The sequence below is a fragment of the Rousettus aegyptiacus genome, unplaced genomic scaffold, assembly GCF_014176215.1.
Source record: "Rousettus aegyptiacus isolate mRouAeg1 unplaced genomic scaffold, mRouAeg1.p scaffold_m13_p_2, whole genome shotgun sequence".
NCBI classification, from domain to species: domain Eukaryota; kingdom Metazoa; phylum Chordata; class Mammalia; order Chiroptera; family Pteropodidae; genus Rousettus; species Rousettus aegyptiacus.
The window spans coordinates 114,526,647-114,544,990 of NW_023416295.1; the positions used below are offsets into that span (position 1 = coordinate 114,526,647).

The window sequence follows — 18,344 nt, forward strand, 5'->3', positions numbered from 1 at the left end:
TGAATTATGTTTAAAAAGAGACTATAAAAAAGTACTTGCAAAATTTGATTGTAGCTCAGCTGCTTAACTTAAATTTTAGTCATTTCATTCTAAGCAGAAAATAACAAAAACAAAAAAATTGCATTTGAAAAGGTCCCCCAAGATATTTTTTCTTTAGTAGTTCCTGGGACTACCTCTTCATCAGTAATTCACGTTTTTATAATAAAGTAGTGTTTATTCTACTCATGTTAATGTAGAAAAGAATACATATTTATCTTGAGTGAGAAATTCTTTTTAAACAATGGTACTAATATTAGTGAAAAATTAGTGTAGATGCCATGAAAAACTGTTCAGAAGTGGCTGTTATCAGGTCAATAACAAAAGGAAAATATGACTGTGGTGATAAATACGATTCTCTGTAGCACAGGACTCTGAGAAGTGTATGAGGAGACATTACTTAACATTGCAATGTATTAACTTTATAAAGGAAAAAAGCTATATAAATTTATAACTTCTCAAATACCAAAATTCTGGCAAATATTTCATTAACTTTTACATATTAGCTAATTTTATGTAATTATTGGTTATGTAAAGATCTTTCATTTCTGTGCTGTAATATAGCTACTACACACAAAAATATAACTACTATGTAAATTAAAAGTGTTCTACACATGTTGTAGTGATATTCGAGGGTTCTCTGCAAAATTCAAAACAGAATTGATTATACTGGTTCTAAAAATATCCACAATTCACAGGATTTCTGGCAGAGACTGAAATTATGTTTTACTACATCAACTATTTGCATTGTATAATAAAGATCTAGGAAAACAATATATAAAGGGCAGTTAGAATTGATATTAAAGCTTTGAATGCAATGTTATAGTAAGTTAAATGATCGATAATATAAATCTGAATACTAAATTTTCAACTGTAAGTTCTATTATTTCAAAATAGACAAAATAATTTTCGAGATTAATAGGATGCCATGTATTATCTTACTCTTAATATTTTATATACCAAGTTCTCAGCATTCGAAATCATCTATACGAGTTTTATAACTCCAGCAAAAGCAAAGCTCTATAAATGTTTCATATAGTTATATTGTCTGGAAGAAAATTTTCACTTAAAGAGTCAGACTTGTGGCTGGCTGATACATCTGATGAGTGCCATAGTTGACAGTATTTTTGTTCAAAATTTGTTCTGTCATCTGCGTGTCCTTTATGTTTTTCTGCATCAGTGACGCTTGTATCAGATCAATCATTCTCAAAGGCATAGCTGAATCTCTTTAACTTTGCCACAGTCAAGTAATTTTTATGTACTTCCTGGCAAGGCCAGGGTTTATGTCTAATGAAGTTTAGCCTGGAGCCAGATCGTGGACAATCAGAAGCAGCATTTGGTAGCTGCGGAGAATCCAGGCTGGGAGAAGAAGTGTTGACAGATGGACAACATGGACGGATCTTGAGAATATGCTAAGCAAAATAACTCAGACGGAAAAAGTCAAGAGCCATATGATTCCACTCAAATGTGGAATATAAAACTGAAAGCAACAAATGAACAAATAAGATGAAAAACAAACAAAAACTCATAGACACTGACAACATATGATGATTACCAGAGGGAAAGTGAGATGGGGGTGGTAGAAGAGGGTAAAGGGGGTCAAACATGTGGTAATAAAAGGAGACTTGACTTGGGACAATGCGATATACAGATGATGTATTATTGAGTTGTACTCTTGAAACCTATATAATTTTATTGACCAATGTCACTCCAATAAATTTTAAAAATTTAATAAAAAAGAAGTGTTAACAGAGTCAGGTCCCATCAGTGTGGCAAAGTAATATGTATTCCAGTAGGTGCAAACAATTGCGACAGGAGATTTAAGACAATGCCTTCCTAAATGAGATTCCAAATTTAGTCAGCAGAAAACATTAATGAATTTCTCAATCACTTCTACCTATAGCCCATCTTGGAGCTAGGCTCCTTAGAAACTATTTCCACTCCTCTTAGCGATAACAGAGAAAACTTAATGCATACTTCACATCTCTTAGATGTTGGTGGGTGATAAAGTTACTCCTAGTATTTCAAGGTAATAAGAGATGGCATGATCAATCTAATCTAAATACCTCATTTTATTTATTAATTTTTACCTCCATTCCTTCCTGTCACTCTTATCAGGGGACCTAATAAAAAATGAAATTGAATGATAAAAGGTCTACTATCTCAGCCTTTAATAAGACACAAAACACTAAGAAAACATAAAGTAGAAAAGAAACATGTGGTGCTGAATTATCAGTAATTAAATAAGAGTATCAAAAGTAAGTTAAAGTATCAACAAATCAAAATTCTACGCATTGTCTTTTTAGTAGTTTTAAACACTAAAAATGAGGCAAGAAACCATATTTCAACACTAAGTGGCATTAATACTTGGAATTCATTTTGGAATGAATCTAGTTTATGTTCCTTTGGCTCAGACAGTATTTAGTTGTATTTTGTTTGTTTGTTTGTTTTAATTAGTCTTTCTGGGTTGTTAATTTCTGTTTTCTTCTATTTTATAAATCACAGTTTATTCAATTCCATTCAATTTACTTCAATGCATCTTAATTTTCTTGCATTCAACAAACATTTACAGGGAAAAGTAAATAATCACATATGATCTTCTTAAATCATCATGATAATTTAAATTATGTTTTCCTAGACAAAATAATTTAGGTGTGCTATCATCTTGATGGTTAAACTATCTGAAAATGGAAGTAAAAGAGGAATCAAAATGAAAATACCATATGTAATTAAAGAAATGCCATATGTAGATAAAGAAATAGAAACTATATTTCGCTTGAAACATTTCAGGTTTGTGATATCAACACTTTTTAAAACATGAAAATGCAAAGTGAAGCATAAGAATAAAAGTAAGTTTTCAAGTAAAAAAAAGAGTTGTACCTGTTATTCTGAAGTGCAGGTGCTTTAGTTTTAGTTCTAATGTCATAAATAAAATGTTGCTGGGTGATTATTATCCAATTTTCTGCTGTTGTATTTCCCAAGATAGTGATAACAGGATAACCCATCTGGAGTGTCCATTGATCCATTACTTCTTGTACATTTATAAATTTTCCATTCTTTTTTAAAGCCTTTATAAACAAAATTGTATAAATTAGTTTTATAAACATGAATTGTAAACATAATTAACATTCAACCATTTTCAGTTTTACCTATATGATGTATCGAATATGAAACATTTAAAATCGGTGACGCTCACGTGTTAGTAAAAGTAATCTTCTTGCCTTATGTTAATCTATATGCATACGTTACATCTAAAAAGCTTTATTAACATTAAAGTTTTAATTTAATGAAAGATAAAGCATATTTTACTGTTAAAGCAAGTACTTATGGCATTAACTATTCCCAATATGTCTAGTATCAAATTTAAACATTTGTTATTCACATACAAAAAAGTCTTTAAAATGTTAATATTTATCTCTTTAACATGAATATTTGATATCATATTAAAATTATATTTCAGAAGTATTGTCATGTTGAAAGTAGGCTAGATATTTTTTACTACTATTCATAGTTTAATTTTAAACCCCCATTATCTTTAAAACATAATTGTGATATATCAAAAGTAAAATAAGAAAAAGCAATATGAGAAGAAGAAAAGTATAAAAAGCAAAAGCAAACTGTCAGTGTCAATAATAGTTATTACTCATTTATAAACTCAATTTGAATAATCAAGAAAAGGTTTTGGCATTTGAGCTTCTTATACTTTACCTCTGATAGTGTATTCCAGAGGTCATTTCTAGCAGCATTGCCATACTTATGAATAGTTAAATAATCCTACAAAGAAGGAAAATTATAATTACAATTCAAAGGCTAAGCAATTTCCAGTAAACACATTTATTTCTCAATTCAATTAACCATTTCCATTTGTTGGAATTGAATTAACACAAAAATACATACAGAAAGATAAAGAATTTCATTTAAAAATGTTCCAAAAAGATTTAACTATAGCATATTTCTTAATTAAGTCATCAACAATCTCTTGGAAATTATTAATCTCTTAAAATTATTTTCTTAGCCATAATCACTCCTTATGGATTGATTTCCAAGGTCAAAGATCTTCCTCTAATTTAGCAAGTTAATCTTGGGCAATTTTGATGAAACTGTCTCTGCAGTGAAATATATTAGGCAAAACTTTCTAAACAGACTTGCATTTTGAAGTGTTGAAAAAAAATTTTTGTTTTATGGAATGAAACAATAAATGATTGACTGATATATGCGATGTGAAAAGGGATTGCTTTGCCAAAATAGTGATGACTATCTCCACAACCCATCTAGTTCCCTAGTCTTTCTGTAAAGGACAGCCTGACTAACTCAAAAGTGATACATATTTATTTCCATAAGTTTGAAACATATTAATATGCAATGAAAAAAGTCAATCCTAAATTTATTTAATATTTTTGGGCTTAGGACTTCCCATTTCTCGTTTTAAAATCAATCACGAGTAGCTAAACCTACATACTTTCTATCTGATTCATGTCTGCTTCTTTCTGTGAAGCATGGTTTATATCACTGTGAATGTGCTATTTAGTTATGGCTACTTGGCATTATTTTTTTCAGAATTCAAAGTAGACAAATGAATAGAAGATAGTGTTTTATATTATAAAGCAGAGTCCTTTTCTTCATTTGAAATTCCATCATCTTTTAACATGTAGGTAGTAGACAAGATCCTAATTTACATCACAGTACTGAAACTAAAAAAAAAAATGCTGACTCCTTTCGGAACTTGTGTAAAGTGGAATACTTTGGGGATAATTAAAGTTGGGAAAGCAAATTTTCTGAAATACAAATTATAGCACCTGTGACAGATTCAGCTTTGTTGGCAACTCACACAGCCCAGCAAATGGCAGCCTTTATTGAATCAGACTTCTAGAGATGTGATGCCCAGCACTAGCTTAGCAACCACAAATACATCATGGTCATCAGGTGTTATGAATAACTTTATGGAAAAAAGACAACCCCAAATGACCAATCTGAATCCCAATTTTGATTTTTGTCAGGCCATGTAAGGTATTTGCAGTTAGAACCCAGGGATCTGGATTCAAATAAATTATCTCAGATTTAATTGTCAGAATTGTCTTTTATACTTTTTTAGCACTTAAATAAAGAAATTTGGGGACATTGGAAATTATGGAACATAAATTTGAGTTTATTTTAGTGATGCTATAAAAAAAGTATTAAAATTAGAATTATTTATTATTGGTTTGTGTTTATGGATAGTGCTGCTGGGATAATCCAAAAGAGAGAAAAAAGGAGTTCTACATGGACTTCAAAAGGTCTAATACATAACAACACATTTCTCTTCACAGAAAGATCGTAAAAGTCAAATTGTTAATAATATGAGTTGACCTTGGCCCAATATTTATCAACAACTCAAATTCTTAGTTCCCTCCACAATTCAGAATGAAGTACAAATTCACATTTCAAGCAGGTTGAAATGGTGATTATGCAGGCTAAGGAAGCAGCTCCAACTTGCCCACCTCAGTACTCAGAGCAATGGCATATCTTTCTGGGCTTCCATCAGTCCCAATTTTTGCATGCTATTGGAATTCTACATACACCAACATTTTTTTTTTTTTTTTAAAAAGGCCCAAACATTTTCATTGGTTATGTTAACCTTCCTCTTGCACAAAAATATACATATTTTGAACTAAGGAAATTTTGCTTTCTCTTTGTAGAATTACGAGAAACTTAAAGAATAACAGACAAACAAACCATGTTTGTTATTCTTTAAGTTTCCTATAATTCTACAAAGAAAAAGAAAAAAATCCTTTATTTATTCATTCATTGCATAAAATGTATGGTGTACTTTGCATGTGCCAGCTTGCTAGGTGCTGGGGAAACAGTGTTGGAGAAAGGTTATTGAGAACAACTGCAAATACTGAGATGCGATTTGTGAAGGAAGGTTTCTGTGACTGAAATTGTAGAGATCTTAGTACAATAACCACTTGGCAAGATGAATTCAAACATTTGGTACATGATTAAATAAAATTTTAAGTTCCTTTCAAAACTACAATGAGTATAGAAATGGCTGGCATTATGAATCCAAAATAGAAATTTGTTTATATTTAAGTGTATGAAAGCCAGATTTGACATAATGATATAAAGCAGGTTTTAATATTAAACTGTAAAAAAGAATTGTGGGTTCTCTAAAAAAAATACTTCAGAAATAGCAGAGTTGTTGAAAAGAATAAAATGAAGATGACCACCAGAATATTCTTAAGGAACATAACCAACAATGTAAATTGACTAAAAGTTAAAAGCCTATTAAGCAAAAGTGTATTCTGATACATGAAGTACAGAATAGATGGCTATAGCAATGCCAAGCATTACATTCCAACATGACATGACACAGAGGAAAAAGACAGAATTACTTTCTGAGAATCTCTTTTTTAAGAATCAGGAAAACTTCCCCTCAAATGCTGCATCAAACTCCCCATATTTTCCATTTGTCAGAACTGCATTACGTGCTCTAGCCCAAGTGTGTTAATGAAGCTTTAGGGAGAACTGTGTTAGTATTGCACAAGGCAGGACCCAGTCCTGTGATGTATGTGGTTGTGTAGAAGAGGGTGAGAACCCGAACAAAATCAGAATTTGGTTAATAAGAAAGAAGGGGAGACTAGTTTATGGGTAGACCACCAACAGTTTTCTCCAATGAGACAGAAGATGCAAGTCTGGACCTCGGTGACACTTGGAAGTAAGATCACTTTCATTTGTAAGACTAGTCTGGGAAATGTCAAGTAAATTTGGGCATTGATTTTTCTGACTGTGTGACAAGAAGATTGCAGCAGGGATTTGAAATATTGTTCCTTTCTGCTAAAAATAACTGTACCTCAAAAAATTTGTAGTGAGTGCTTATCATTCCTTTGGCTTTCCAGTGTTTAAACACCACTTTTATGTGGGGGCAATAACTCACAATGGAATCTTGGAGAAAAGCGAGGGATCTGCCTTCCACTTGAAAAGGAAGGAACGAATTCTATATACCTCCTCTCTACTCTTTCTGGCTACAGCATGGACATATGCCCTGGCCTCAGACAAGTGGGTACTTTATCCCAGGACTGTGAAACCTACAGGATCAGTGCCAAGAAGCAGGAATCGTTGAAAGATTATTTCCTATGACAGTGACAATAAGGTTCCACAAGTAACGATGGTAATGGTAGCAACTGAACCAGCCACTCCTGTGGCACAAGCTTGACTAGGTTCTTAATTTTGGAATCTCTCTTAGCTCCTATTATCTGTATTCTAAGCCTGATTCTTCAGCTTTCTTAATGATTCCAAGGGCTACGTTACATTCCGCTAATAAATTCCTTTTCTACTTAACTAGTCAGAGTTTGTTTCTGTTGCTTGCAACCACAAACCCTCACTTATACAACACTAACAGGTAATATAAACAAAACAAATAAAGACATTTAAAATTTTTTTGTTAACCTCAGAAAGAAAAAAATGGAAATTATTTCTCACAATTTATACAAAATGAAAAACAAAGAACACCCAGTTCTATTTAATAAATCTACCAGTCTTTTATTGTGTTATGAACCGTAGGCATGGAGGGTGAGTCGGTGGAGGTGGATACTTAAAGAAAAAAGAAAGACAAGCAAGAAAGTTGAAGGAAAAGGTGTGAAAACTACACAGACAAGAGTGCATATGAGTAACAACAAAAAATAAAACCATGCAAAATGTGTGTCTTAAACAAAGCTCCTGGGAACAACAAGCTCTAAAATTAAATATTTCTAAGTGTGTGCATTATTATAGTAAGGTGTGATCTTAAAGAGATTCATGGACAAAAACAAAAGCAGATTAAAAGCTACCAGATCACAGCAATGTCACACAAGGATTGAAGAAAACCCATTTGAAGCCTGACCCATGCACTTCAGAGGATGTTTTCTACATTTCCTGACCTTGAGAAATAGAAGCAAGGAGAATAAAACAACAACAGATGAACAACTAGAACACAAGAAAGCTAAACTACAGATCAAGATGTTATTTTAATTAATACATGAAGACTATTTGGAGATTATGAGATTAAGTAAAAATGAGTAGCAAAGCATTGAAAAAGCATTATGCAAAATAAAAGAATGTTTACATTTTAATTCTATTAGGTAAGAACCACGGAGGAAAAGATATAAATAATTATTCAATCTTTATTATCAAATTATAACAAGTGTCCAAAGAGAAAATCCAGTAACATAGAAACCATTACCAAATATTTTGAGGTAGACTAGTTTATGGTCACCAGACACAAGAAAAAAATTAAAAAGAGGTGGAAAGTTATTTGAATAAATAGAACAACAGTAGTTGAAATGTCAGTTATCTCGTTGTTTGCATGTCATTTTGATTTTGACTTACAAAATGTGTATTTAACCTGAATTTACTTTTACAAGTTGTTTACTTAGGTATGAGTATTCAGATATTTCTCTAGGAACAAAAATTATTTTGCATGTTGTAAAAATCCATTACTCCACCTAATGAGTATCAATTTTGTAAAATCAGATTTTCTTAAGAGTTTGCTAAATACACCAGATAATCAGAAAATTTTAAATCAAAACTACCTGCTAGCACGTGAAAGAATTTTTTGTTGGTCTTAAATTCTAGACAATGACGTATTCTCACATCAGTTTTGTTTTTACATATCTCTTATTTAGTAATTACAGATCATGGCGTCAATGCCGCAGTATGCAAAAGTGTCATCAGAGGTGCAATTATTGTCACTGTCAAATTTGTACTCCATCCTGGAACAACTTGGTATGATCCTACACCTGTCAGCAAAATAGTGTGAATGTAGGTCCCTACAGGTACTAAAATATTTCCACCTCTCACTTCTGCTGCTAGTTTGAAATATTACTGAAACATAAAATGAATCTATTGGTAAAACTGACATTTTTGAATTGCTTTTTCCAAATGCCCTGGTAAAGGGCTTTGACCAGAAGTCACAAAATAGATAAATTATATCCTAGCTGGTAAAATACACTGCCTTTTGTAAATCAAGGTGCCCACCGACTACAGGCAATGTACACGAAGTTTCCCACTTCCACTCCTTTTCTCCTCAGTCCTCGCCGCCAGTGATGAGTTGGGAAGAAAATGCAACTTGGTTGAGAAAAAAGTGATGTGTATGTTCAGAAAAACTAAAGATTTCAGGCTGATCTTTATCAGCCATATAATCTTGGGTAAAAGGTATCTATTTTTCCTAAACCTTAATTTCTTCAACTGGAAAAAGCAGGTAGTACAGTAGTTGAAAAGAATGTATGCAGCAAATGACATGAAACAAGTGAAGCACTTAGAAAAATAACTGCCACACATAGAATCCAAGAAACTTTAGTGATTTTAAAAAGAAAAAAGTCTAGAGTCAATATCTTCCTCAACTCTACCTCTAAGAAAAGCAGAATGTTCTAGATGCCCAAAGAAAAGAAATTATATAAAATAACTTGAAGGAAAAAATATATGAAATTTTTTAAAAAGTAAAAATGCTAAAAAATAACGGTGACCGAAACTTCTTCAAACTTGAGGAAAGCTTTGAATCCTTTCCTCACCCAAATCTAGAAAAGGAAAGAGACTTGGAGGGCCTCACAAATTGTGGAGTCTAATGCTGTGTTTTACTCAGAGCTCACTAAGGTAACAAGACCATTGATGAATTGCTAATGGAATGGAGGCGCTAATTAGGCTCCTCAGCCAAAACAGCCTTCCTGAGTTGGCATGAAAACAGCAAAGACAGTAATCTTCAGATGACCCGGAAGGCAAGATCTGAACAAAATACATACTGAACACTCAAGCAACACGTACTATCTCACTTTTTCTTTCCCATTCACTCATCAACCTACTTCGTGAAACCAATACCACTGCACATCAGTGTGGATGAGAACAGAGGGCTCTTCACCATATGTTCTGGACTGAAAATGTTCCCTAAAACATTCTCATGTTAATGGGCATGACATAAGTGGGACTCAATGAAGACAGATTAAATTTCCCATATGCTCAGAAACATGTGAGATTTTTTTCACTTACTGTTAAAATTATATATACTTGCTAATGTATTGTTTACTGTTAACATTATTAAAGGCAGGTATGTATGGATTAGAGCCTTCCTGTCTTTGTTTCCTGATTATCCAGCTTTTATTTCATAGTTCATCTTAGTCAATTTCTAGCAAATAGCCTCATCTCTTCTGCAGCTCTCTCCTTCAATTATACTAGCTGGCAAAACTCCAATCCTGGGTGAATCCAAGTATGTGTCTTTTCCAAACCGGCACTCATGCAACTGAGCATCACAGGACAAAATATTGCAAATGAGCATTTTAGTGTTATTATAAGCTTATAATTACCAAACTCAAACTGACACTCAATACAACCATGCCTTCCTTCTCTTCAATCCTCTCTACCACCCAGTATTACCTCACTTTCAGCTACTGACTGTACCTCCAAAAAAATAAATAAATAAAAAATAAAAAACACTGAAAAAAATAGAATTCATCAGCAAAGAACTCCCTCATTTTCCAATTTCCAAATCTCCAAATTTACTAGAATTATATCTCGTATCAAAAACTTGTCTTCTTGATTTTTCAAGGACCGATTTCCCATTTATCTCTTACTCCTCTAGAGTTATCAAACTCCTCCTCTCCTGAAACCTCCTCTATCAGCCTAAAATAGTACAACTCTCTCTCATCTTTAAAAATAAAATAAAACAAAACAAAAGCCTTACTTAGCCCTTACTTCTCTCTCACCACCTATTCTGTTTTTCCGATCTTTTTCCTTGGCCAATTCCTTTCAATTTTATTCTACATATACTGTCTCTTCACTTAGACGTATTCCATTCACTCTTCCACTGAAATCAATAAGTTTGCAAGCTGCCAACAGAATACTTTCAGTCTTTATCTTACTCCATGTCTCAGTTGCATTTAACCTCATTGATTACTTTCTTATTCTTTAACAAAGCTTTTTTCCTGACATGAGCGACACCACACCCTTGGTATTGTGCCTGCCACTCCAGCTGTTCCATCTCAGTCTCTTTAGCTGACCCATCTCCTTCTCTCAACCTCCATTGTTATAGCCCATCATGGCCTGGTCCCAGGCCTTCAACACAGAAACCTCAGAATTATTCTTGGGTACCTTTTCTTCCTCATCTTTCACACTACACTTTTTATCCAATCTCTCCTTAGGTCCACTTCATTCTATCTTCAAAAAACATTTTGAACCTACACAAGTCTCTATATATCTACCAGCTATTTAAGCCTCCATCATATCTCACCTGAACATTAAAGTGTCTTCCAAATTTCATAACCTAATTCCTCTCTGGGTATGCTGAGTGCTCCAATCTCAACATATTACTACAAGTAGCCAGAAGACTATTTTAAATATAAATAAAACCATGTTGCATCCCAATTTAAAACTGTTTAATTACATCCCTTTGCACTAATAATAAAACCTCAGCTTCTTAACACAGTCTATCTCGGCACTGCATGATTAGCTCTTCCCTACCCTATTCCTTGTTCTTACTAACTCTGTTTATCAATGCGAGTTCCTTTCTTTTCCCTGAAAATGCTCAGTTCTTTGCCTCAGCCTTTTGCACAAGCCCTTCTATCTTTCTTGAATTATCCCCTCCTCCCTCAGCTCTTTCTCATCCTTCAGACCTCAGCGTATATGCTTTGTATCAAGGAGGAGTTCCTAAACACCCAACCAAAGTTGCTCCACTCAAATCCTCTCTTCGCACATCCTATTTGATTTCTTCCCAGAATTTTTAACATTTAGTAAATATGTATTTGCTTTTTTCTTATTCAGTGTCAATCTTATCCTATTATATGATTCATGAGATCAATGGCCATATTTGCTGTATGCAGCATGCCCCGAATACTTTGTACTTATCATGGTATCTGACATAGAGTAGGAATGGAATAAATGAATAATTGAACACATCTGATGGGTGAGCAACGTGGACTGCAGACATAAAACTAAGCAGAGCTGGTGCAAAAGGAAAAAATTATAATTTTGGTTTATTAGCACAAAGCATTAAGAAAAGATTTTAATACTTAAATGAGTTATTATTCTTTTTTAAAAAAATTGTTTGTTATTATTTATGCCTATGGCACCTGATAGTCCTAGGTGGTCTCCCATCCAAGTACTAACCAGACCCAATTTTGCTTAGCTTCCGAGATCAGACATTGAGCTTATTCAGGGTGGCATGGCCATAGACCATGGACTGTGGCTCCACTAGGGTGTGGACCCAGGACCTTCTGCATGTAAAGCAGATGTGCTAACCACTACACAATGGAACCATGTCCTGAGTTATTATTCTTAAGAAGAAAAAAGAAAGATCTGTAAAATAATCACAGAGACTTTGAGCAGAATAGAAAATGTGAATATAGGAGACAGATTATAAAAATGAGATGCAGAACAACAAATGGATATCACCATTTCTCTGTGTGCCATACTAATACAGAGCTCTCTTTTCCACAGACAGAAACACAGAGGTAGAGCAAAATAGAGTTTCGAATAGATATATATCTTAAGCTGGTCTTTACAGCAATTATCTTAGGCCAGTAATTTATAACACACGGTTTCTCTTAACAATTTTCATCTAACAATCTTGTTAGATATCACAAGGGAAAAAAATTTTGCAATAAATATGTCATGGTTCACTATTTTTATTTTAGAACCATTTATACAACATTATGAAAAAGAGAGTAAAACTTCAATTTTTAAATGAATAAAACATATGGATAAATACATCATAAAACAGTAAATGAAAAGAGTAAAATGTGAGAGAACATATGAAAATTTTTCAGCTTCATTTGTAATAAAAATATATATACTTAAATAACAATGGAATGATCTTTATTTGCTAAATTAGTAAGAAAATTATTGTAAAAATTTATAAGACCCAATGTTGTTTGCTTAGTGCATTATAAAAAGAAAACTTTAAAATTTTATTTCTACTGTCATATATTGGCTTAACATTTTGGAAGAAAATTGGTAATATGCTTCCAGAAATGTATATGAAGATACAATCACAATATAATGAGAAAATCTATAACTTAAGGATTATTACAATTTTGTTTAACAAAAATTGTAAAACATTATAGATGTTTATGAACAAGAAAAAAAACTAAATATATTATGATACATCTATGCCATATTACTAGTACTAAACTCTGTAATAAAATTATCAAGCAATTATGAAAATATGAGTAACAAGGGAAAAAAATCTCCCCAACTTAGAGTTGTTCTTTTTTTATATCAAAACTTGCAACATTGCCAAGTATGTAGTTTTAGGCTATTACATAAACATTCCTAAAAGAGAACATGAGAGAAAAAATAAATTAAAAAAGGAAAAGGAGGAAAACTGCTGATGCAAGAGCTGAATAAGTTAGAGAAAAATGCCTCTAAGGCAAGTTTTTTGTACTTCTGAACTAGCAATCTAACCAGATGGTAGTGTCTGCAAGGAGTGAGAGACAGTTTGCAAATATGCATATGTGTGTGTGTATTTAAAGACTAATGCATTTACATACATACCCACACACAACCATCAGCCAATGTGTCTAATAATTTCACAGATATATTAAATAAGATTAACAAAAACATAATTTTACAGTACCAACCCTATTAGCTAAACTGTATAATATATCTTGAACCCTTAACAAACAGGTAAAAGAAAACCAATAAATATAAATTTATAATGTCTCCCATTGAGCTGGGTAAATGCATGTGGGATGACCTAACAGAGATACATGTCTTTAAGAATTAAAGTTTTATAGTTAATGCTATATAGTCGGAGTGGTCAGTTAACAATGTTTAATTCAGACGAAAAAATGATAAATATTCAATCTGTGGCTGTATATAAACAAGTCAATGAAAACTAATAAATAAAAGTAATTTCTCTCTGATTTAAAAATATGAATAGTTATTGCTATTTAATATTTTAAAGTATTTGTTTATTTATTAGCAATAGTATTCTTAATTCTCAAATTCAGGGACTCTTTCTTAAAATTAGTATTTTTTCCCTCTACAAAATGCTCATTAATTTTAGCTGTGCAGTTAGGTTTTAAATAAAGTAAATGCTAGTAAACTCAAATATAATGACTAAATACCAGCAATGATAACATTATTCGTATACTACTACTGAGGGATCACAACAAATTATTATAAAGTATAAAGCTTTTCTACCTATAGCATATATAAAACTGCACAGCAATTTAAGTGAAACACAGAAAACTATGAACAAAATCTGTTTATGGTCATTTATTTTAGATTGAGCATGATTTAGCTACCATCTGGATGAAAATTCAAAACTATGTCTTCGGGAAAAAATTAACTTTGACACACTGTCTCTATTCCTCTATTATTTTCTGAATTTTCATTTATCTGAAAACTTGCATGAAGGAAGCAAACATTCTCACGAATGTAAGCCAGTAGTCATCAAAGAAAAATCCTGTGTACACATGTTAATATATAACTTCTCACTGGAACACAAGTTATTGAGTATGTTGTTGCTGCTAATAATCCCTATGGCTTTGTGCCTGTCATTACTTTCAGGCTATCAGAATTTTATGAGCACAAACCAATAATAATGATATTTCCCTTTTGCTTTTTATCCACACCTCATTGCCTTATATTGATTTGCATAAGCAATTTCCACCCTGATAATTGGAGCCAAACATCCTGTTGTAGGTTACCTTATGGAAAAGAGCAGTTAAACACTAATCAAAAGAAATCTTTCTTTATTCAATCATATTTTAGATGATATTGAATTACCCTCATTGGTTGAGTAAGAAGGTGACTCATTTTCTGACATAGACATCAGGGTTTGAGTTTATATCAAGCTTAACAATGATCTTTCTTCATAATTTCAATTCCCTGCTGTTGAGTCATAACAACATGAAGAATAGTACTGCTAGGCGCAAATCATTAAAACAATATTGTTTTGTTCAAAAAGAAAAGGCAATGGTACTATATACTAATTATTTTTAATAGCTACTGAAACAATCAATATTATCTGAGGATTTCATAATTATAGCTTGATTCTTTTATTTCCAGATAAATCAGAGGAAAAAATATAACTAAGGATATTAAAACAAGTAAAAATAAAATAAGAAGGGCGAAAAGTCGTGTAAAAAATTCCATCTAAAAGAATCATTAACTGAATTACTTTAAAAACAAGCCTCTAATACTTATATAGAATGAGGATTTGAGCCATAAAAACTCAAATTGTAAAAACAAAGTAAAATAAGTAGGCCCTAATTTATTGATCATATGCCTAAGCATTGCTACATATGGGTGAAAATTAAAGTTTATGCACTTAAACAATAAAACCCCAAGAAATGAAAGATGTAAGGATTGCTGAAAGATGCTTCGGAATGGACAGTTTGTACTGAAGGAGGAATTTGGAGAAAGCTTTTATTCATAGGAGAAAGAAAGATTTCAGAGAGATATGTGCAATTACCAAGAACTTCTAGAAAGACAGAAAAAAAACAAGGAGAGCAAAAATGTAGTATCTTTCTATTCCAGGTACCTCATAGAAAAGGAAAATCAACAACATCAGGCATTAAAGATTGTCCAAGTGGAAAAGAAGATAGAAATGAGGTACCACTGCAGTACTCCTTCTCAGTGTTCTGCCAATCAGGATTCTGCTTATGTCTGTGACATGATAATGAGAAAACTGCATTCAAATAATCTATTATTAAACAGCTGTGGAGCCCCTGCGTAATATTACCTGCTTCTTTTTATAGGATGACCTGGGAAAGAATTTGCAGACTTATGCCACAAACTAATATGAGATGATAAAGGTAAGAATTACATTATGTACGAACAGTGTAACTCAAGCTTGTACACAAGAGGGACTTCCCGGTCACGCATGACCTGCCTGCTGCCTTTCCCACTGACTCTAAGTCCCTGCAGGTAATGAAGAGTGCAATTGTTTTTTTAATCATCATTACTCACTGGATCATTGCTAGGAGAAATCCTGTACTGGGAAAACATATAAGCTTACTCTACAGATGCCCTGTACATAGTTGGTCTTAAATTAAAAACAATTTAAGCAAACCATTGCTTAGATTTTTCTCCGTGCATTTACTCTATCCTGCCCACCTGGAGGTTGAACGAGACGCTAACAGTTACAATTGTGCAAATCAAGACTTTGAATTTCTTAATTTAATAAAAAAGCAAAACAAGTAGTCACAATAATGAATTCTCCAGTCTTTTCCCCTTTGGTTCCTTATTTTAGAAGATTAATAACTTGAGAAATTTAAAAAATTTCAACATTTTACTAATTTACTGACACAACTAAATCAACTCATTCAAAGAGGGAACTGAGATTATAGAACACAGGCAACTGAACTGTAGTTAGGAATTATGGTTGTCGACTGATTTTCCTAATTTCTCCCCTCATATAGTCTAAAAAATTACAGAAATCAGTTGAAAATATTATGCTCCAACTACAAAAGTAAGGTATGAATATAAATATCAAAGAAGAGATAAAGGTGTTAATATTTTCAAATCTCCATATGTTAATACAATAACCAACAAAAATAATATTTAATCAATAGAGAAGGCATTTATAAATTAAATGTGTCAAATTATCTATTAACATTCATCACCACTCCAGCTACATTCTACACATTTGTGCATTGTATGAGGTGGAAACTCCAATTCCTAGAATCTTTTGCTAATTAGGTCCAAGTTTAAGTTCTGCATAAAAAGTACATATAAGGGCTAAGGAAAGCATGAAAGAAGGAGGAGTCGTGATGGCTCAAATAGCAATTAGCAGACAGGTGGGCTTTGGCAGGGGCCAAGGTAAGGTACTGCCAGACACTTCCAGGATCATGGCAATCAGCTGAGAATATGGGTATTAATTCATTGTGATACTTAAATTTCTTGTTTTTCTAAAGTTTAGCAGTGGTTTTCCTGACTTTTATTTTTCTAGACCTCTGAACAGTTTTAGATTTGTACTCTGTGTTAAACATCTTTCTGTCCAAAGTACCTAAGTACCTAGAATGGTTTTGATTGGGTTACTGTAATATATATATATATATATATCAGGAGTGGTATGTCTTAAAAAACAGACTCTCAAAGATGGAAAAATACAATGGTTTGTCTGTCTTGATTAGATTTAAAGGAGGTAATAGAACTGGCTAGGTAAGAAAGTCCTGGTAATATATGATTTTCAGGGCCAAGGCAGATTCTTAAAATATCACTTATAGTTGCTTACATTGAAAAACAAGTTTGGGAAAATAAATAACTGTTTCAATAGAACATTATAGTAGAATAAAGAACTACAAAACCTGTGAGCAGAATGTTATTTCTGACTATATTAGAGAGATTACAAAAAGGAAAATATAACCTTGGTGCTTTAAATTCTCAGTTGACGATATGGGGTGTGAATCAGAGAACATCTATGGCTATCCTAAAAAAATTTTCTATTTATTTTAGCCTTATAATCAACTGAAAAGCAGACTAAGGTTTGAAATTCTGAGTGGTAAAATTATAACTCAAGGAAATTTCATAGCTTTCTTAGGTCTCATGTAAAAATGAGGGTATTGATGGAGAAACTAAGGGACACTGAGAATTGGAATGGGGACCTTTAATGTCTAAATTCCACTGAGACTCCCTTGGCTCCAAAAGAAGCTTTTCTTGTCTCTGGAAAAGTCAGTTACCCATAGTTTGAATCTGCTGTAATGATACTCATTAAAGGAGATGCCAATTCTCCTCAAGACCAACCTCTTACACACCTCAATGGTGTCAAATCCATACACAGAGTCAATTTAGCAGATTTCAGGAATACAAGTAGAAACTCTGACCTTAGGAAGAACAATGTATACACTGAAAAATCACCAAGATACTTCAAAAAGTAAGTCCTTAGAAAATATCATCTATTATAAGGATAGCTTAATCACAAACATGTAAAGTATCCAGAGCGAAATATGAAAGTGTAACTAAATATGCCAGCTATTATTCTGGAAAAGCAATTATTTAGAAAAGTAAATATGCAGAGTTTGCAAAAATATAAACATTTCTATGTTTAAAAATATATTATTTACAAATGGTATACAAAATTAAACAAGAGTTCAAGCTTCATTTGCTCCACACTTCACTTTCAGTGTAAACATTGAAGCAGAATCTAACTTATTAATGGTAGCCAGGATGAATTTTAGTGTGTGTGTATATTTAGTTTCTATTCCCCACCTCCCAAAAAAATGTTTTTAGGAAATTTATTTAAAAAAAAAAAACTATGCAAGGCTGAACCATTTAAGAATCAGACAAAATTCAAGAAATAAAAGGAATTAGACAAAAATGTATTGAGAAGACTAGACTAGGGAAAGTTGTAATTATTC

General features: G+C 32.5%; 1 protein-coding gene across 6 annotated transcripts in view; it reads right to left on the reverse strand.

The window, feature by feature from the left end:
* TRHDE (thyrotropin releasing hormone degrading enzyme) overlaps window positions 1-18,344 on the reverse strand; it is a 328,473-nt gene that overhangs the window by 76,555 nt on the left and 233,574 nt on the right. For all 6 annotated transcript variants that reach the window (XM_036238037.1, XM_036238036.1, XM_036238038.1 and 3 more), the window contains 2 exons: window positions 3,745-3,810; window positions 2,917-3,104 (listed from right to left, as the gene is read on the reverse strand). In XM_036238037.1, the coding sequence (XP_036093930.1) occupies window positions 2,917-3,104; window positions 3,745-3,810 (254 nt within the window). The remainder of the gene's footprint in view (window positions 1-2,916; window positions 3,105-3,744; window positions 3,811-18,344) is intronic.